Source organism: Sciurus vulgaris (genome assembly GCF_902686455.1).
Source record: "Sciurus vulgaris genome assembly, chromosome: 4".
Lineage (NCBI taxonomy): Eukaryota > Metazoa > Chordata > Mammalia > Rodentia > Sciuridae > Sciurus > Sciurus vulgaris.
In genome coordinates this window covers 25,888,629-25,909,855 of record NC_136464.1, presented here as the reverse complement: position 1 = coordinate 25,909,855, position 21,227 = coordinate 25,888,629, and the positions used below count along the sequence as shown (strand labels likewise).

General features: G+C 37.9%; 2 protein-coding genes across 2 annotated transcripts; one reads left to right on the top strand and one right to left on the bottom strand.

Moving 5' to 3' along the window:
• Window positions 1-1,722: 1,722 nt before the first annotated feature.
• Window positions 1,723-17,841, top strand: TAF5 (TATA-box binding protein associated factor 5; the record flags this gene model as incomplete). The annotated part of the gene is given in 17 exon segments (XM_079136364.1): window positions 1,723-1,762; window positions 1,765-1,802; window positions 1,804-1,851; window positions 1,853-1,971; window positions 1,973-2,276; window positions 2,278-2,287; window positions 5,003-5,240; window positions 8,489-8,804; window positions 9,779-9,942; window positions 10,197-10,225; window positions 10,228-10,331; window positions 12,821-12,941; window positions 13,574-13,703; window positions 15,324-15,488; window positions 16,105-16,282; window positions 16,474-16,651; window positions 16,791-17,841. Coding segments are annotated over 17 exon segments (2,400 nt in total). The 3' UTR covers window positions 17,009-17,841.
• Window positions 17,839-20,381, bottom strand: ATP5MK (ATP synthase membrane subunit k). The gene is made up of 3 exons (XM_079136363.1): window positions 20,249-20,381; window positions 20,066-20,158; window positions 17,839-17,945 (listed from the first exon to the last, which is right to left on the bottom strand). Exons 1-2 carry the CDS (start codon window positions 20,333-20,335, stop codon window positions 20,069-20,071), a joined length of 177 nt encoding a protein of 58 aa, XP_078992489.1. The 5' UTR covers window positions 20,336-20,381; the 3' UTR covers window positions 17,839-17,945; window positions 20,066-20,068.
• Window positions 20,382-21,227: the final 846 nt, after the last annotated feature.

Below are 21,227 nucleotides of genomic sequence, written 5' to 3'. Positions count from 1 at the left end.
CGGAGCCTCTGGGATTACAGGCAGTTGCCACTGTGTCTGGCTACAAATTAATTTTAAGATAGTGAATAATGAATCAGAAAAATAACAGTTGAAAGATTTGGAGGAAAGGGATGAATTCTCCCTATCTCTTAAGAGTGTACAATCACGGAGCTGGGGTTATGGCTCAGTAGTAGAGCACTTGCCTAGCATGTGTGAGGCACTGGGTTTGATTCTCAGTACCACATATAAATAAGTAAAATAAAGGTCCATTGACAACTAAAATACACACACACACACACACACACACACACACACACACATATATGAGTGTACAATCAGATTCAGATTCTCTCTTGGTCAGTGCTGTACAAATGTTAGCCAATTCTTGCTCATCTTTTTTCCTCCCTGTTCTCTGTTTCATATTCTTACTTTAGATACCCAGTTGAATGAGATTATGTCAGTCTTGAGATTTCCCTGAACATTATTAGACTTACTTGATCAAATATTTACAGAACACCTTTGAAAATAAAATAAAAATAACCAATGGATATTTATTATATACTGGGTATCACATACTAGACTGTCTCATTAAATCCTCAGAGCACTAGGTATTATCATCTTTATTTTAGAAACTGGGCACTTGGGTTATAGTGAATCAAGTAATTCTGCAGGTCAAGCCAGTAAGACCTCAAAATCAATAACATGAACAACTGTGCTAGATTTCCCCAATATTCCAGGTTCACTTTTCATCCCACAAAGTTACAAAGTGCAAATGAGTTAAACTATGCAGCAGGAGCTAGGCGCGGTGGCACATGCCTGCAATTCCAGCGGCTCGGGAGGCTGAGACAGGAGGATCGCAAGCTCAAAGTCAGCGTCAGCAACATTGAAGCACTAAGCAACTCAGTGAGAAACCTGTCTCTAATAAAATACAAAATAGAGTTGGGATGTGGCTCAGTGGTCGAGTGCCCCTGAGTTCAATCCCTGGTACCAAAACCAAAACAAAGGGCAAACCAGCAGTTTTATACCTTATGAAGCATGTATGACTTAATTACCATTAAAAATGCAGTTATGTATAATGGATAGCAGCATGAAAACCATAACATACACATTTAACAATCACAACAACTGATATTTAAAAACTTTTAATTGCAATATATGCATATAGTTTACAAAGCTTAAGCATTCAGTTAGATTTTTACAAAAGTAAAAATTACAAAAATTAAAAATTAACCACTAACAGATACAATATAAAACAATACCAGTTTTAAAGAAGTCTCCTTCTGGTAAATGTTATGTGCTTTGAGTTAAAATCCTGGATTTGGAATCTTGACACTTCCTCTTTTTTCTTGTGTGATGTTGACAAGTTTATTTAACCTCTTTGGGTTTCTGTTAAGCCATTTGTAAAGTCCCGAGGAATAATAGGGACAAGATTTCTGACCAAAGGAGGACATAAAATGTAAAATGTCTATCACAATGAGTGGATATAGCTGGCCAGCAATCATCTGGCAATGTATATCAGGCAACTGTAATAGGCGGTCACCAACTCCTGCTTCCTGCCTGTCTTTCCACTCATTTTTTTGGAAATAGCTCTCATGCCTATTCCTTCCTCCTTCCCTCTCGCTCCGGGGCCTCACTGCCGTGTAACATGGCCTACCACAGATGTCCGTGAAATGCTCCTGCCCCGCCCTCATGTGGCGGAAAACGTCAATCACGCTTGAGCGGCGGAGTTGGCTCAGCCGCAAGATGGCGGCGCTGGCGGAGGAGCAGACGGAGGTGGCGGTCAATCAGAGCCTGAGGGACCGCCAACGCTGCTAACTCCGCAGGGCTGGCGACGGCGCAGGCGAGGGTAGCGGCGGCACTCCCAACAACGGCCCCCAACGGCGGCGGCGGGGAACGTTGCGCGGGCGTCGTCATCGGCTGGCGGGGTGGCGGGACCCCCAAGCCCGCGGTGGCTGTCTCCGCCGCTGCCCCGGCGGGGGCGGCCACGGTCCCCCACTGCTGCTTCAGAGGCCGGTGCTCCCCACGACCGACAGACTCTGCTGGCGGTGTTACAGTTCCTACGGCAGAGTAACCTCCGCGAGGCCGAAGAGGCGCTGCGCCGTGAGGCCCGGCTGCTGGAAGAGGCAGTGGCGGGCTCGGGAGCCCCGGGAGAGGTGGACGGTGCCGGCACTGAGGCGGCAAGCGCGCTTCTCAGCCGGGTCACGGCCTCGGCTCCAGGCTCTACGGCCCCCGATCCTCCCGGCACTGGTGCTTCGGGGGCCACGATCGTCTCAGGATCAACCTCAGGTTCTGTGGCCTCCGGGGAAAGGTGAGCCGCGATGTCCCGGGGAAGCAAGGCCGGCTCGAAGGGGAGCTAGCCGGGAAGTCAGGGGCTGGCAGGCCTGCACCTCTGCGGGCTTGTTTTGAATTTCCTGGGCCCGCCTCTAGGGCCACATGCCCGCCCCTTTCTCCAGTGCGCCGGCTGCGCAGTCAAACCCTCTTCCGAGCTGTCAGTTCCAGGGAGAGGCTGGAGCCGAGCTATTGAGCAGAGGGATGTATGGGGGAAGGGGGGCGCGGAGAGGCGGGGAGCTCAGGCTTTTGATTTTCTTCTCATTGGACTTTTGAGCCTTGGACAGATCCGCACTAACACTATTTGTACAATTCCCTACTATCGTTTTGTACGTACTTTAAGTTATATACTTAAATTTTCCCAGTGGAACTGTGAGATGAACATTACTTCTATTTAAAGATGAGGAAACAGATTTCTTGAGGACTTGCTTTGGACCGGGCAATCAGAGACTGATCGAACATAGTGTTGGCAGTATTTCTCAAAATATGGGCCATGTACCACCAGCGTTAAATGTTTTGAGGATGCAAATTGTTAGGCATCAATCCAGGCTTTGACCGTCTAGAGGGGGAGGCTGCAAATCTGCATTAAGTACTTTTAAAGACTATTAATGTATTGCAGAATTTGAGAGCCATAAATTTAGGTGTGGGACAGACCTTTTTGTCCCTGCTGGTTTTATCTGTGTGTTGCCTGTTCCTAAGGTTGAATTTTTTTCTATTAAATGAGTTATTATGAAGCTCAGATATATGTGAGATGCCTAATACTGAAAAGTTTATGCTTCTGTATCCATTCCTAACACTTGGGTCCCCCACTTTCTCTCAGCAACTGTTGTCACAAAGTCCATTCAGTAAAATAAAACTTATACACGATATAAGATGTCAAAGGTGATCAGTAAATGCTGAATTAAACTATCCAGTGCATCTGTCTTGTAGTCAAGTTAATCTGTACCCAGGAGGCCCAATCTTTGCAGCATTACCAGAAATGAAGTTTGAATACATAGCATTTTAATCCATAAATAGAAATGTGCTAATATGTGATTGAGAAAAACTTTTTTGGGGTAGGGGATTACTGAGGTTTGAACCCTGGGTCTCATGCATTGCTAGGGAAGTATTCTACCACTGAGCTACACCCTCAGCTCCCTGCCCTTTATTCACACACACACACACACGCGCGCACACACACACACCACACATACACAAACAATTTTAAGATAGGATCTTGCTAAGACTTTGAACTTATTGTCCTCCTTCCTCAGCCTCCTGAATGGGATTGCAGGCATTCCTACCAAGAAGAATCTTTTCTGAATACTGAATTTTGTGAATAAACTATAAAATGAATTATATTGTTGGTTATTTTGCTATTATCTCTTCAGAAGCCTTTTTATTTATTTATTTTTGGTTCTGAGGATTGGACTCAGGAGCACTTTATAACTGTACTACATCCCCACTGTGCTACATCCCCAGCCCCTTTTAAAAAATTTTTGGATTTTGAGACAGGGTCTTGTTGCGACTGGCCTCGAACTTTTATTATTGTTATTTTTTGGTACTGAGGATTGAACCCAGGGGCACTTAAGCACTGATCCCCAGTCCTTTTTATTTTTAATTTTGAGATAGTGTCTCACAAGTTTTACAGGACCTAAGTTGCTGAGATTGGCCTGGAACTTGTGATCCTCCTCCCCTAGCATCTGGAGTTGCTGGGATTATAGGGATGCGCCACCATACCCAGCACTTCAGAAGGTTATTTTTAGATCATAACTGAGAAACCAGAAAGGAGGAAAAGAAGCCATTAGAGTGACCAAAAAATGATAACATTATTCATTAACATAGCTGTTAGACCCAGCAGTAGAGTGCTTACTTAGCATGCTCAAGGCCCTTGGTTCAAAATCTGGTATTGGGAGGAAAGGGGTGAGCATAGCTATACTATGATTGTAAGTTACCAACATTTCCTATAGCCAAACTCAGGTTTGGTTGACAGCTGTATCATTGTTTGGTATTGCTGTATTACAAATAAATACTCGTGTTTTCTGCCTTGAAATAGTGGTTTTAGAGACTGCTTTAAGCCTATACAGTTGAGTAACAACTCTTTCCTTTGGGGATCACAAAAGGCATCCTTAAAATGCTGACATTTTATATGGGGTGATTGATGTGTACATGTAAAAGCAACAGGATAGAAAATGTTGCAGCAATGTTACAAATTATTTGGGTAAATCAGAGTGGGAAATGTTATTTTTGGTGGTGGCTTGGTGGTGGGAGATGTCATTTGCATTGAGCCTTAAGAGAAGATTATAAACTTTTTGATTTGCATTTATTATCTTTGCGTGGTGCTGGGGATTCAATCCAGGGCCTCATGCATGCTAGGCAAATGCTCTACCTCTGAGCCATATTCCCATCCCTGCATATATGATCTTTTATATAATTTGTGTTTGAAATAATGTAATTCTAGGAAAAATATTGAATCTTTTTGTTATTGATTTGAAAACTTATTTTAAGATGTGGACATGTGAAGTGATTTTGACCTGGATGACCTAAACAAGTGCAAAATCTTATTAAAAGATTGTGATTGTGGTGGGGAGGAGAGGTTGAGAGGAAAGCGACAAACTGAGAAAAATTTTACTTTTGAGCCATACCAAAACAGGAGTAGTCACATGGTACATATCAGATCATTTCCTTAAAAAATTGTCTTTCATTTTTTAAACAGTTGGAAACGTAGCTGTGGAAGACCAGCCAGATGTCAGTGCTGTCTTGTCCGCCTACAACCAACAAGGAGACCCCACAATGTATGAAGAATACTATAGTGGACTGAAACACTTCATTGAATGTTCTCTGGACTGCCATCGGGCAGAATTATCCCAACTCTTTTATCCTCTGTTTGTACACATGTACTTGGAGCTAGTCTATAATCAACATGAGAATGAAGCAAAATCATTCTTTGAGAAGTATGTGAATTTTTACATATATTTTATTTATACACATATAATACAACTGGAATCACACAAATGTAAAATTGCAATTTGGAAAGTACTTTGTGAAGGAGAGGTATCTGGGGCCTGTGAATCAAACATAGGATACTATTGAATTGGAGAAGTCAGGGGAGTCTTCCAGAAGAAGCCATACTTGAGGGTGAGGTCTGAGATTGGGTAGGAATTAACCAAATAAAAGGGGAAAACCGTGTGTGAAAGCTCTGTGGCAGGAGAGATCATGGTAGCTGCAAAGACTGAAAGAAGACTGCAGTAGTAGCTGAAACAGAATGGGGTGGGTTATGATACAACATGCGCTGGGAGTTGGTTATGGGCTAAAAAAATAGGTTCTTGGACTACCTTGAAGTTCTATTTGTCCTAAGAAGGGAGTTGTATTGGGTAGGATTAGATTGACTGAAAGTCACTGAAAATATTGATGGCATAAATAAAATTTTATTTTTGACTTTATCCTAAGAGCAATAAGAAACTGTCTTAGTATTATATTAACTGGGAGTGACTGAAAAACCCAAGCAGAGGCTTAAATATAGTAAAAGTTTATTTTTCATGAAGGTAGAAAAGTTCAGGACTGGTATTAAGAGTCCTTGAGTATTGGGGATACAGGCTTCCTCAGCCTTTTTGCTCTGCCATTCTTGTCATGAAGCTTCCACCATGAGGCATGATGGCTTTCCACCTCTAAGCAGTCATATCTGTGTTATAGTCAGCGGGAGGGCCACATCCTTCCTAAAAGATACACACACTTAGAACTTTTCAGCCAGTGGCCATACTAGATACAAAGGAGGTAGGGAATGTGATCTTTACTTAGGTGTTTGTGTGCTCAGTTAATATTCAGGTGTTTTGTTATGGGGGAAGAAAGGAAAAATGGATATTTGGGGATAGTGAGGCATGCTATAGAAGTCATTGGAGGGCCATGTCATTATTAAATATGCAACTTCAAAGGACCTTTATTGCAGGGGGTGGGAACAGATGGTAGAGGAGAGTGACTGTTGATTGACCAGTCTTAGAAGTTTCTAAGTGGTTCTCATTGGGGCTGATATTCCTTCTCTCTAGGTCATTTGCTAATTCAAGGAGGTATTGTTTTTTGTTTTTGTTTGTTTTGGTTGTCATAGTGATTAGGGGAAGGAGCAGGTATACTTAATGCTTTAGAATGTCAGGTAGTCCTACTTACCAAAGAATTGTCCTGCCTCAAATCCTCGGAGCATTTGAGAAACATGGGACTAGATTGTGATTGTGTAGTGGATGGTAAGATAAATAGAAAACTGATGAGACATTTCATGGATGGAATATAGAGGAAGGAAATGGAGGTATCATTGATAATCCCAGTTTTCTGGCCCCCCCCAGATGGATAGGAATTCTCTTCAGCTAACAGAAAATTCTGGAAGAGGACTTGGTTTGTCAGGTGGGAGAATAGTCTTTAGTTTCAATCTAGATAAACTCCAACTCATTTAAGAGCACCCCCATTGAGAACTACTCAGTAACCTTCAAACCTGATTAACCAATAGTCATTCTATTCCCCTTCCTCCTCTATTTCCCCCCTTGTTTTAAGAGCTTGGAGAAGTAGGGAGTAGAGTCATAACTTTATGTGCAATATTGATGTATATGGATGCGATTGTAGGAGAGTATAAAATTAATAGAGGACTAAGTCTAACCTTGAGAAGCTCTAGCATTTATTGGCCAAGTATAAGATAAAGGCTAGTGAAATTAGGAAGAAAATCAGGAGAGTGTTGAACTGTAGAAGTCAAGGGAAAGCACTGTTTAATAGTTTGAATGAGAGCTCTTTAAGGCATGCAATACAGCTTGAAGCCAGGAACTTGTCAGATAACACAGTAGTGATAGAGGAACAATAGAATTCTTATTCCATTGTATTCTTTATTATACTAGGATTCTTAATAGAAGGTATAGAAATTCTCTGTAGCTCAGTGTTCTTAAAAAATATTAAGGTTGACAATGACAAAACTTCTACTCTGGAAGCTAATTTCTTTTACAGTACTGTCATCAAAAAAACCTCATGTTATAGTCATCTCCCCTCATAGGAAGCTGGAATATCATAGAGGACTCTGTCTCCCACTTATGGACAAGCTCAGCCTTTGCCAGGATCCCATGCCCAGATGAAGGTAATAGGCAGTGATCGATACAAACCCCAAGAGGCTGAGAGTTCTAATTTCATTCAAATCTTAGACAGAAACACTCAGTTTATGTATTGATGAGTTCAAATGAGTAACACAAGTGACAGTTTAGGAATTCATTGATGTTGAGTCTATTAGAGCTGGAGCCCTATATCTTAAATCATTGTTTCCTTTTTTTGGTACTGGGGATTGAACCCAAGGGCATTCTACCACTGAGTCACATCCCCAGTCTTTTTTATTTTGAGATAGGAACTTGCTAAATTGCTGAGACTGACCTTGAACTTGGAATTCTCCTGCTTTAGCCTCCAGAGTTAGTCATTGTTTTCTAAATATTTTTACTTAATTGCTGCTCTTAGTGCCAAATATATAGCTTTAATTTTACTTTTTAGGAAAGTTAAGATTTGTAAAAACAGAAGCACATTTAAATTTACTAGTTGTTCCCAAAGCGGAAGGCTTATTTAATTGCTTTTGGTAATATGAGTAAATGGAAATGCTTATTTTTTTTAATCAACATTTGTTCTTTAGTAATAGTATTAAAGATTAGTATTTAATAAATGTCTGATATTAAGAGCATTGGGAATAATTAAAAATGGTAGGTTTGTGAGAATTCATGTATTGATTATTGTTGAGGCTGTGATAGGTACATTGAATACACTACAACATTTTCTACTTTTATATGTGTTTGAAATTTTTTTATAATAAAGTTTTAAAATGTAGGGTTTTAAGAAAACATAAAATTCAGTAAAGCATGGGTTCTGACCTTTTCAAATGTCTGTCAAAGATGGTAATCAAAAGAAATTGTCTGCCAGTGGTGGGTATCTTATCTTTCATTCACTGATGATATTTATTTTAAATTCTTCTCTTACAATGTTAATGATACATTTCATTAGAGAATTAAATTGGTAATTTTTAGGATAAATTCAGAAACTGAATTATAGTAATTTTCAAATGAGTTACTTCTGGTCCTACAGCTTAGTTCAGGGTTTTCTGAAAATATTCTGGGATGGTTTATAAGTATATGGGGGAGAGGCAGATCCCTTGATGATTACATTGAAAAATGACTTTTTAAAATCACTGAAACAGGTTCCATGGAGATCAGGAATGTTATTACCAGGATGACCTACGAGTATTATCTAGTCTTACCAAAAAGGAACACATGAAAGGGAATGAAACCATGTTGGATTTTCGAACAAGTAAATTTGTTCTGCGTATTTCCCGTGACTCGTATCAACTCTTGAAGAGGCATCTTCAGGAGAAACAGAACAATCAGATATGGAACATAGTTCAGGAGCACCTCTACATTGACATCTTTGATGGGATGCCGCGTAGTAAGCAACAGATAGATGCGATGGTGGGAAGTTTGGCAGGAGAGGCTAAACGAGAGGCAAACAAATCAAAGGTATGGGAATAAACCTAAGAACTATATAATGCAGATTATGAAAAATTGTAGCGTTTTCATCTACATATTTTATACATTTTTCTTGTAGCTAGTTTGGGTATAATTTTACACTGTATTTAAAATTTCATGCCCTAAGGATGATGTGTATATGTGAGGATTTGGGAATGGTCACATTAACAGAACCCTGACTACAGTGGCTGAAACAAGTAAGGGATTTTTCTTCAAGTGAAATGAAATCCAAACAAAGGTCCTCCAGTACTAGCATGATAGCTTTACAATGCCATCAATGTCCCTGGCTCCTTCTAATTTTTGGTTCACCATGTTTAGAAGGTGGCTTTTTTCTTCATGCTCACAAATGGCTGTTGCAGTGCCAGCATTGCAACTACTATCCAGGAAGGAAAAAAGGAAAGGATAAAAGGACTGCTGAGCCGTGTACTGTGGTGCACACCTGTAATCCCAGTGACTCAGGAGGCTGAGGCAGGAGGATCACAAATTCGAAGCCAGCCTCAGCAAAATTGAGGTGCTAAGCAACTCAAGTGAGACCTTGTCCCTAAATAAAATACAGAATAGGGCTGGGGATGTGGCTCAGTGGTCAAGTGCTCCTGAGTTCAATCCCTGGCACCCCCCCCAAAAAAATAAATAAATAAAAAGGCCTGCTTTTTTTTTTTTTTAATCAAGAAAATAAACTTTATTATTTATTTTTGTAAACCATACCCAGTATACTCAGAACTATGTTATATGACCATTCCTACTTGTAAGGGAGCCTGACAACAGAAATGATTTAACTATTTCAATAAAATCAGGGTTCTGTTAGAAAAGAAAAAGGGGCATATGGCTATTGGGTAGACAAATACAGAACCCTGCCTCAGGGCATAAATTATGATATTGTAATTGTGATTCATCCTGTCAAGATGTGCAGAGTATATTAATGAACAAAAAATTAATTTAAAAATGCTGGTTCTTTTGACTTGTAGGTATTTTTTGGTTTGTTAAAAGAACCAGAAATTGAGGTACCTTTGGACGATGAAGATGAGGAAGGAGAAAATGAAGAAGGAAAACCTAAAAAGAAGAAGCCTAAAAAAGATAGTATTGGATCCAAAAGCAAAAAACAAGATCCTAATGCTCCACCTCAAAACAGGTGAGAAAGAGGGCTGGTGTTGTAGCTCAGTGGTAGAGCGCTTGCCTAGCACGTGAGGCCCTGGGTACAATCCTCAGTACCACGTGAAAATAAACAAATAAAGGTGTTATGTCCATCTACAACTTAAAAAAAATATTTAAAAAAGGTGAGGAAGAAATCTCAGAACTTGTATGGAGCTTTCAGATATGTTACACAGGATTCAAATTTGTTAGTATTCAAAGAGTAATTCCCACTCTTTTTTTTCCCCTCCACAGAATCCCTCTTCCCGAATTGAAAGATTCAGATAGTTGGATAAGATAATGAACATGAAAGAAACCACCAAACGAGTGCGCCTTGGGCCAGACTGCTTACCCTCCATTTGTTTCTATACTTTCCTCAATGCTTACCAGGTTGGTACAATAATCGGATCAATTTCTGCCTAGAGTCATAAATGGTGATTTACCATTAAGAAAAATGTAAATGTGTTAACTAAATGGAGTTTGTTATTTAAATTGTGATGTAATTTAAGGATAGGATGCTATATAGAATAGATAGAAGGCTGTGTTTAAATACCCTTAGCAACACACAGGTACTAGAATCTTGCTTATACCTGCCCCCTTATTTCACTGCTCAGAATTCTTCCAGTCTTTGACTGGTTCATCTCTGTCGAATTTGGTGTAAGAATTCATATAAACTTAATATTTTTTATTAAGCATTCTACATGTCTTGTCAGGGATGGTGGTATACTTCTGTAAAATCCCAGTAACTGGGGAGGCTAAAGCAGGAGAATTTCAAGATCAAGGCCAGCCTCAGCAATTTAGCCAGGCTCTAAGCAATTTAACAAGATCTGTCTTAAAAAGTGAAAAGGGACATGTTGCTTGAGATGCTGGCATATGAATTGTGATTTCTGCTGCTTTCCCTTCTTCTTTGGGCTAAGCCAAACTAGAGGTCATGCGAGCAAACCTGTGCTTAATCTCTTAGAAAAAGCAGGCTAACTGACATTCTCCACTGCACCCCTCCATCCTCTGGGGGTCGCCACCATGTTCCTTGAACATGAAATGGAGACATGTGGTCTGGATTTGTTGCTAATGAGAAATTGGAGTTGCCGCTAAAACTCTAGAAAGCATCGCTTCCTAGGATGTGGGGCAAAAGGTACACTCATACATTGCTGGTGGGGCTGCAAATTAGTGCAGCCACTCTGGAAAGCAGTGTGGAGATTCCTTAGAAAACTTGGAATGGATCCACCATTTGACCCAGCTATCCCACTCCTTGGCCTATACCCAAAGGACTTAAAATCAGCATACTACAGAGATACACCCACATTAATGTTCATAGCTGCTCAATTCACAATAGCTGGACTGTGGAACCAACCTAGATGTCCTTCAATTGATGAATGAATAAAGAAACTGTGGTGTGTATATATATATATATATATATATATATATATATATACAATGGAATATTACTCCGCTATAAAGAATGATAAAATTATGGCATTTGCAGGCAAATGGATGAAATTGGAGAATATCATGCTAAGTGAGATAAGCCAATCTCCAAAAGGTGAATGATCTCACTGATAAGCGGATGATGACACATAATGGGAGGTGGGAGGGGGGGCAAGAATGGAGGAAGGAGGGATTGTATAGAGGGAAAAGAGGGGTGGGAGGGGTGGGGGGGAAGGAAAAAACAATGAATCAAACCTCATTACCCTATGTGAATGTATGATTATGCAAATGGTATGCTGTTACTCCATGTACAAACAGAGAAACAACATGTATCCCATTTGTTTACAATAAAAATAAATTAAAAAAAAAAAAAAGAAAGCATTCCCTCCTGTTAATGAGGCCTTCCCAGTGCTGTGAGCCTTAAGACCCCTTCAGGACAAAACCCTGCAGGCTAGCAGAAGCTTAGTGGAAGAAGTTTAATCCACCAGCTTTAATTTAAACCAGGAACATGAGTAGCTGTAAAATAGGAAGATACATAAACCCAGAGAAATGAAGTGACTAACTCAAGGTCACACATTGTTAGGGATGGAATCCAAACCTCCTGATTTCCTTACTGACCTGCACTATCTTTTGAATTCCACATCACCCGTTTTATGGATGAAATAATGGAGATAAGGAACAATGGACTGAGTAGTCACTGACCCACCCCTGGAGCCTCACATATAACTCTTCTCTCACTCAAATGACTACAGCTGGGTTGCCCTAACCCAATAGAATATAAGCCCCAGGCTGCTGGGGGCCATCTTGCCACCCCAAGGAGAAAACTGCCTGAGAATGAAACTGACTCAGATGATAGCTGAGTTGTGAGATAGAGAGAGCTGGAGACTGGATGGTGTCTTGAGTATCTGGATCTAACCATGTCTTAAGTTGGTGTAACCCTGGACATTTCCTTTATGAGGGCCCAGACTATCCCTTTTTCCCCCTTTATGAAAGTTTGACATGGATTTATTTCACCTGCAGCTAAAAGTATCTTAATTAATCCATGCTGTAAGTTGTATATTGTTCTCAAAACTATAATAAAAAATAAAAAGGACTGGGACTATAGCTCAGTGATTAAGGACCTCTGGGTTCAATTTCCAGTACAAAAACAAAACAAGAATAACAACAACAATAAATCCTACATGTCTTTATAGACTACTTATAATAAGTTACTGAGGATATATTCAATAAAGTACAAAAACATTTCCTGTCATGCATTCCATAGAGGGGGAAAAAGTGGGTAAATAATAACATGCTCCTCAAATGAGAGCTTTCAAGGGTTTTATAGGAGAATGTAATCTCAAATGATCTTTTCTGAGGAAAAATAGCCATCGTTATGAATTCTCTAACATGTGGTTGTATTTTTTTTTCCTCCAAAAGGGTATTGTTTAGTATAAAACTTTTTTTATTGGCAGGGCCTCACTGCAGTGGATGTCACTGATGATTCTAGTCTGATTGCTGGAGGTTTTGCAGATTCAACAGTTAGAGTATGGTCTGTGACACCTAAAAAGCTTCGTAGTGTCAAACAAGCATCAGGTAACTGAGATGACCTTTTGGTATAAACCTTCAATTAGTCTACACCAGTCTTGATTCCATGGAATAGATACAGGAGGTTCTGATCTTTGCAGAAATTCATTTGATTGCTTTAACTAATGATGCTGACATTCCCAATAGTGAAAGAGCACCAGAATAGCAGTCAAAAGATGGAGGTACTAGGCTGGTTTAATTTCTCTGGCCCTCAGAAAATCTTAAATAGTGGAAGAATACTTTTAGTTTCAACCATAAAATTGGCTAAAAAAGAACTAATAAGTTCAGAATTAAAGTTTTTTTTTTTGCTAAACAAATTACCTAAACAGAGTAACACATTTAAAATTATTGTAGTATTTCCATATTTTTCATTTTTGTAAAACTGTGGTATAAAGGGCAAACTTGAGTTTCAACTCTGGTTCCAATACTAAGTACCTGTGTGCACACTAGCAAACTAACTGTTCTGAACCTCAGTTTGCTCTCCTACACTGGAATGATATCACCTAATTTAGACACATTAGCAAAGTGGTTAGTATACAGGAAGAACTATTCAAATGTTAGTTCCTCTCCTGAACTGTAATGTAATTGCCTTAAAACGTTTTGATTAATGTACTTAAAAAAATATTTCTGGACCATTTTAGATCTTAACCTCATAGACAAAGAATCAGACGATGTCTTAGAAAGAATCATGGATGAGAAAACTGCAAGTGAGTTGAAGATTTTATATGGTCACAGTGGGCCTGTCTATGGAGCCAGCTTCAGTCCAGATAGGTAAAATTCAAACAATAAAAATTAAATATTGCTATACCATGTGGAGGTAATATAAAAATCAACTACTGGAAACAGTACAAATGCCTAGAAAATTTTGTTAGAAAAATTTCATGGTTCCCTGTCATTCATTATCTTTTAGAATCTTGCCGTTTGCTAATTCATTTTGAGGTATTGGTGTACAAGATAGCAACTTCATATATATCTCAATTTATAGACTCAAGATGCACAGTTCAGGGCTTACTGGGTTTCAAAAATCAGCTTGAGCTTTGTATAACCCTAATAGGGATTGGATTGCTTGAGTACTTGCATTGCCTATTGGTACACAGAAGATAAATTCCTGATACTAATGGCATACTAGCTACCAACTGGAGCTTTATCTTTTCTATAATCAAAAGTACTAAGAAATCTGGGCACTGTGATATGAGGTGTGTACCTGTAATCCCAGCTACTCAGGAGGTCAAAGCAAGATGATTGTATGTCAGAGGCCTACCTTGGCAACTTAGAGAGACCATGTCACAAGCAAGCAAACAAGCAAAAATTAATAAAAAAAAAGGAAATTTATAATGACTATTTTAGGTTTTTCTTGCCTTTAGCCATATGATTTCAGAAGTTTGTTTAGGTATTTACCTGTTTTTCATGGTCTCTAATGTTGTATAGTAATGGGGTTGGGTATTTTGTATTCATAAGACCATCTGTATCTTACTTGGCTAGATAATAGCTTTCAATCCATTAAGGTTTTCCTCTATAAAACTTTTTGAATGAGTTTTTTTTTTTAATTGTTTGACAGATGATACATTTTTATTTGATTTCAGATTTATTTCTGATTTTAGTGAAAATTGTTAGGTTCTGTATTTATACCTGAAAAATGTAGAATATTAGCACGTCTATAGTCTGCCCACCCCCTACAAGACTTTTTTTTTTTTTTTTTTTTTTTACAGGGTGGTGGGTGCTGGAGATTAAACCCAGGGCTTCAAGTACATGCAAAACACATGCTGTACTGCTGAGCTACACTTCCAATCACCTCTTTAATTCTTTTAAAAAAGTTTTTTTTTTTTTTTTTAGTTGTAGATGGACACATACCTTTATTTTATTAATTTTTTTAATGTAGCGCTGAGGATCGAACCTAGTACCTCACCCATGCCAGGCAAGTGCTGTACCACTGAGCCACAACCCAGCCCTCCTCTTTAATTCTTATACAACTTATATATGATAGAAAAATAGCATCTCCATTTTAGAGCCAAAAATGGTTGAGTTTTACATGACATAGCACATTTCTTAAATTTTCCCAATTGAGCTTATTTTACTATACATTTAATTACCCAACATTTTTTTTTTTTTTTTTTTTTTTAAAGAATTGACATTTACCCTTAACTGTTTTAATACTCTAATCTCATCTAATCTCATTCAGTAGGTGTTCACTATATGTAATGTCAAGGCTAACGTTTGGTTTTAGTAGGTTAGTACTTTCGGCTTTTGTTATATGTGATTTCCATGTGTAAATTCAGAGAGAGATGTAACATGTCAATAAGGCACATTTGTTATGTTCAAATGTAAGGAGAACTTGGGCAGGTAACCAGATGTTATTCTGGGAATCAAATTTATCATCTTTTCTTCTTATAGGAACTATCTGCTTTCCTCTTCAGAGGATGGAACTGTTAGATTGTGGAGCCTTCAAACATTTACTTGCTTGGTGGGATATAAAGGACACAACTACCCAGTATGGGACACACAGTTTTCTCCATATGGATATTATTTTGTATCAGGGGGTCATGACCGAGTAGCTCGGTAAGAATACTGTGATCTTGTGATTGCGTCTCTTCAGTGAACAGAATGGTTTTTTGTTGAACATTTCCAACTTCACCCAAACTAATTCTCACTTCCATTATTCAAGAAAGATCAACTTTTGGAGAACATTTGAATTTATATCTGTTATTTGAAAATGAATTTGGGATAGGAGTTACTGTATTAATAATTGTCTATAAGAGTCCTGCTTTTATGTTAGCTTATAACATCTCCCCCATTAGATGATTATTTCTTCCACTACCACTGTGAGTAGCTTTGTTTCCCTATCATCTCTTTAAGTTACATATGAGGTAGCTCAGGCTAGAAACTAATTATGTGGTACACAAAACTAGGGGAAAATATATTTTAATGATTTAGACTAAACTAGGACTAGAGATGAGGAAGGGGGAATACAGAAATAGTAAATACAGTAAATAAAGAAAATTAAAGAATTATAAAGATTAAAGATTTGTACCAGATCAATTCTTTTTCTTAAGGACGTTAGTTTGTCATTCTGTCTTCTTTCCTATAGTTGACTAGTTTAATGGGGACCCATCTATTTTGGCCTTTCTCACTTAACTCCTAATCATCATCTTTTGTGTTCCATAACTTTAAAAAGGCTCTGGGCTACAGACCATTATCAGCCTTTAAGGATATTTGCTGGCCATCTTGCTGATGTGAATTGTACCAGATTTCATCCAAATTCGAATTATGTTGCTACGGGCTCTGCAGACAGAACTGTGCGGCTCTGGGATGTCCTGAATGGTAATTGTGTAAGGATCTTCACTGGGCACAAGGTATTTTATACAAAACTTCATTATTCCAGCACATAAAGATGCTTTCCAGATAAAAGTATTTTTAAAAATAACCAGTGACTCATACATTTTAAAGATAATATTCATACCACTAAACTAAAATTCTAACTTTGTCTTATTTCCATAGATATACTTAACTCTACTTTGATCCTTTCCATGGACTTCTTTTCTAGGGACCAATTCATTCCTTGACATTTTCTCCCAATGGGAGATTCCTGGCTACAGGAGCAACAGATGGCAGAGTACTCCTTTGGGATATTGGACATGGTTTGATGGTTGGAGAATTAAAAGGCCATACTGATACAGTCTGTTCACTTAGGTTTAGTAGAGATGGTGAAATTTTGGCATCAGGTAAATGATTATTAATGGCTTTGTGGTAAAGGTTTAGATTTTTCATCAGAAATATATAGTAAACACAAAGTATATAAAGCAAAATGTCAGAATCTAAATGTGATGGCACAACTAATAGTTTCCTTTAACTTCCCCTTAGGTTCAATGGATAATACTGTTCGGTTATGGGATGCCATCAAAGCATTTGAAGATTTAGAGACTGATGACTTTACTACAGCCACTGGGCATATAAATTTACCTGAGAATTCACAGGAGTTATTATTGGGTACATATATGACCAAATCAACACCAGTTGTACACCTCCATTTTACTCGAAGAAACTTGGTTCTAGCTGCAGGAGCTTATAGTCCGCAATAAACCATCGGTATTAAAGACCTTTTGGAAGCTACTGTTTGAAAAAGGGAGACTAAAAGCAAATACCTCAGTGATTAATATTTAAGCTACAAAGAATGTTGTCTATATGGATCTGGAAGTATGCTGCTTAGAAAATCTGAACAGGACAGTTCCACGTTTCTACAGCAACCACATTTAACTAATTTCCGTTAGTTGAATAAGAGAGATATTATGTTCATGGAGGGGACATTTATGGTGCTTTGGATTGTGTGGAAACTATGCATTTTCTGTTCAAATGCTATTTTAATTTATTATGTCTAGAAAAAAATTTGATCTTAAAAATTCATCCTGCTTCAAGATTCAAATTAAGAAATATAATACTGTCTTGAATTTTAGCTGAAGAATTCTATGAGCATGTATGTTTCTGCTGTAAAAAATGAAGTTACTGTATGGCACTCAAGTACTATGTTAAATGATCCACTAACTTTTTTTTCTTGGCCCGTGATTAGTGGACTTTATGTAACTGGGTAGGGTGAACTATAATTCCTTCCTAAGATGTAGATGAAGTACAACCACCCACTGACATCTCAATTTATACCTTTTGAGTTTTGAGTGCACCAAAACACTCTCTAAACAGGTAAAGAGATTTAGCTACCATGTTCTACTTCAGCTAAAATGGCTACATACAACCTAGTACACTTGAAGTCAGACAGACATTTCAGTTGCTTACCTCCAGTACTGAGCCTTGCTTTGGAAAACTAAAAGATTTAGACCAAGTCACTGCCAGTTTTTGCCTTTGTTGCATTTTGTACAGTTTTTATATTTTTGATATCTTGTAAATAAAGACAACCAGCTTTTCCAGGTTCATAATTTATTGTACAAATTGAATATTACACGATGAACTGACATTAGCTTCTCCAGGGATGGGAACTTAACAGATGAGGTCACACATTTTAGAATCCTATAAACAAAGCAAAGACAATGTTGACATAAATGTGCCCAACACTACTTTTAAGACATTTAGTAATTACTAGGATAGGACTATCTATAAATCCCTAGAACTGAATGTAAATCCATCAGATTCTTAAAGGAGTAAGGCCAAAACAATTAAGGCATCTTTCAGATTGATACATTTTAATCTAATAGTCCCTGTTTAAAGAGGTGCCAGCAAATTCAGTATGATCCTAAAGGCAAACTATGGAATAGTCAAGTATATAAAGTAATATTTTAAGTAGCAGAAAGGAGATGTGCATCTGTAACTTAAAATTGAGGTATAGGGCTGGGGAGATAGCTCAGTTGGTAGAGCACAAGGCCCTGGGTTCAATCCCCAGCACCGCAAAAAAAAAAAAAAAAAATTGAGGTATAATTTAACGTTTTTATGAGGATACTACCACTCTCACAAAGTTAGGAGTTAACTTGCATGGAAAATGGACAAAATACTACCTGTTTGTCAGGAAGAAGCCATGGACCACCATATTCTGAAATATGCAATCTCCTAAGGTCAACAATTTTTTTTTGGGTACTGGGGATTGAACTTGGGCACTCTACCACTGAGCCACATCCCCTATTTTGTATTTTATTTAGAGGCAGGATCTCACTGAATTGCTTAGCACCTCACTGTTGCTGAGACTGACTCTGAACTCAGGGATCCTTCTGTCTCAGCCTCCCAAGTGGTGCCACTGTGCCTAGTTAAGGTCAACAGTTTTGAATGGAAAACCTTCACAGAAGAAAAATTACTCTTTAAGAAAGAGCTATGTAAGATGAATATCTGGATTTTGGAATTCCTGAGTATTACCTGCTGCTAACACCACACATACAAACTCATTTAAGAATGGGAAACTGGGGAGGCTGGGGTTGTGGCTCAGTGTTACAGCGCTTGCCTCGCACCTGTGAGGTGCTGGGTTCAATCCTCAGCACACATAAAAATAAATCAATAAAGATAATGTGTTCATCCATAACTTAAAAAAAAAAGAATGGGCAAATAGGGTCTGAGGAGGAACTATAAGACAATAAACTTTATGGGAATTCAGAGAAAAGATGATTATATGAAAACTAAAACTAGCAAAGAAACTACCAAAAAGAATATTTGCAACTGTATACAAAAGGTCAGTTAAGGTTAGGGAGCAGCTTAGGTGGGAAAGTGCTTGCCCAGGCTGCATAAGGCCTTGGGTTTCATTCCTAGCGCTGTCAAGAAAACAAACAAACAAACAAACAAAAAAAAAGAAAAAAAACTATTATGTAAAGAGCATATATATGTCATCTAAAAAATAAGGATAAAAACAATGCTAAGGAAAATACAAATAGTAAAAAGGGACACAAATTTATTTTACTCATCAAATTAGCAAAAATTAGAAACCAATTGCACATTGGCCAAGACAAGACACACCCTTTTACAAAGTTGGTACCCCACAATCCTTTGGGAAAGCAATTTAGCCTAAGGAAACATTTATAGATATAGACTATACTTCATGCTCAAAAGCATTCATTGTAATATTTTCAAAAAATTCTATTAGATTTCTTCTGGCTAATTCCTATGTCAATGAACAGTGCATTCAGATTATAAAAAAAGTTGTTATAAAATTAAAGATATGACCAAAACTACTGGAAATTAAATAAAATACATTTTATTTTTTTAAAAATTTGTTTAGTTGTTGAAAGACCTTTATTTTTATTTATTTAAGTCTGGTGCTGAGAATCAAACCCAGTGCCTCACACATGCTAGGCAAGCACTCTACCACTGAGCCACAACCCTGGACTAATGAAATACATTTTAAAAGAGAGTTAAACCAGGCTGGGGTTGTGGCCCAGTGGCAGAGCACTGCCCAGCATGTGTGAGGCACTAGTTTTGATTCCCAGCACCACCTATAAATAAAGGTCCATCAACTTAAGAAAAAAAAAAAAAAAAAAAAAAAGTTAAATCAAAAAGTTAAATCAACAAAAATAGGGTAGTAAGATATGGGTGATATTTTTGCCTTTCTTTTTGCAATAAAATTTGCAAAAATGACAATAGTTTACTTTTATAGTGGGGGTAGGGGCTAACATCAAACTGGCTAAGTTATGGAGTTGGAAATGTTAACTTACCATTTATGTTGCTTTCACAGCTGGAGTTTTTTTAGACCTTAGCTTGAAGTATAAGACAGCCAAAGCAATGCCTCCGTATGTAGCCAGTACACACTAAAAAAGAAAGAAAAATATAAATAAAAGTTACGGTTATACCCATATTATTGCAAAATACAACTGCTCAAAGATATCATCAATACTTACATTCATTCTACCAGTGAGAGTATAAGAGTTGAAATATTTTTTAATACCAGTGAATTGGAATTGGGCATCAGTTTCTGGACCTGCCATGATTTCAATCTTTAAAAAAAAAAGAAAAGAAAGCAACAATAAATTGATTTGGAAGCAATTTAAAATAAGGATTTCCCCCCTTAGTTAAAAAACTCAAAAGTCAGTGCAAAGAACTATTGTAAAATTTTATCTACATTTCACCCAACACAGGAGTAACGAAAATGGTAAACGAAAATGGTAAAAAAAAGGAAAAAAAAAAAAAAAAGCCTTGCCAGTTACAAGGAGCTTTTGGAAGTAGAACTTCATCTTGATTGCTATTTCTTTTTATTCATATATATATTAGTATATACAATATATATATTTAGTTGTAAATGAACATAGTATCTTTATTTTATTTACTTATATGTGGTGCGGAGGACTGAACCCAGTGCCTCACCTGTACTAGGCAAGTGCTCTACCACTGAGCTACAACCCCAGTTCCTTGATTGCTATTTAATAAACACCTCAGAAATGTCAAATCATTTAGCACAGGAAAAGAACATAGTAACTAAGTCAACCCTGAACCAGTATAGCTTAATGTTTTAATTCCAGGCTCTATCCACACTGGTTCACTGTATATTGAATTAACCAGTTTTAAGACTAGTGGAAAGTTGGAGCTTGTGATACTTTCCAAATTTTCTCAGAGGTGACTACCAGCTTAATTCTCAGCTCCTGCTCTCATAATTTTTTTGTATTATAAATCACTTAGGACTTCCACGGGAGGGTGAACAAGGTGTCATCTACTAAATGGAGTTGATATTAGCCACTGGAGCTGAAATTCTTAACTTGTTATGCTAAAATAGATAAAGGATGTTTCTGTAAACCCTGAAACCAAAAACTCCAGGAAGAAAACCTGGGCAAACATTTTAATTATCTTAGGAAAGGAAAAATATATAGAATGCCAGGGAAAAAA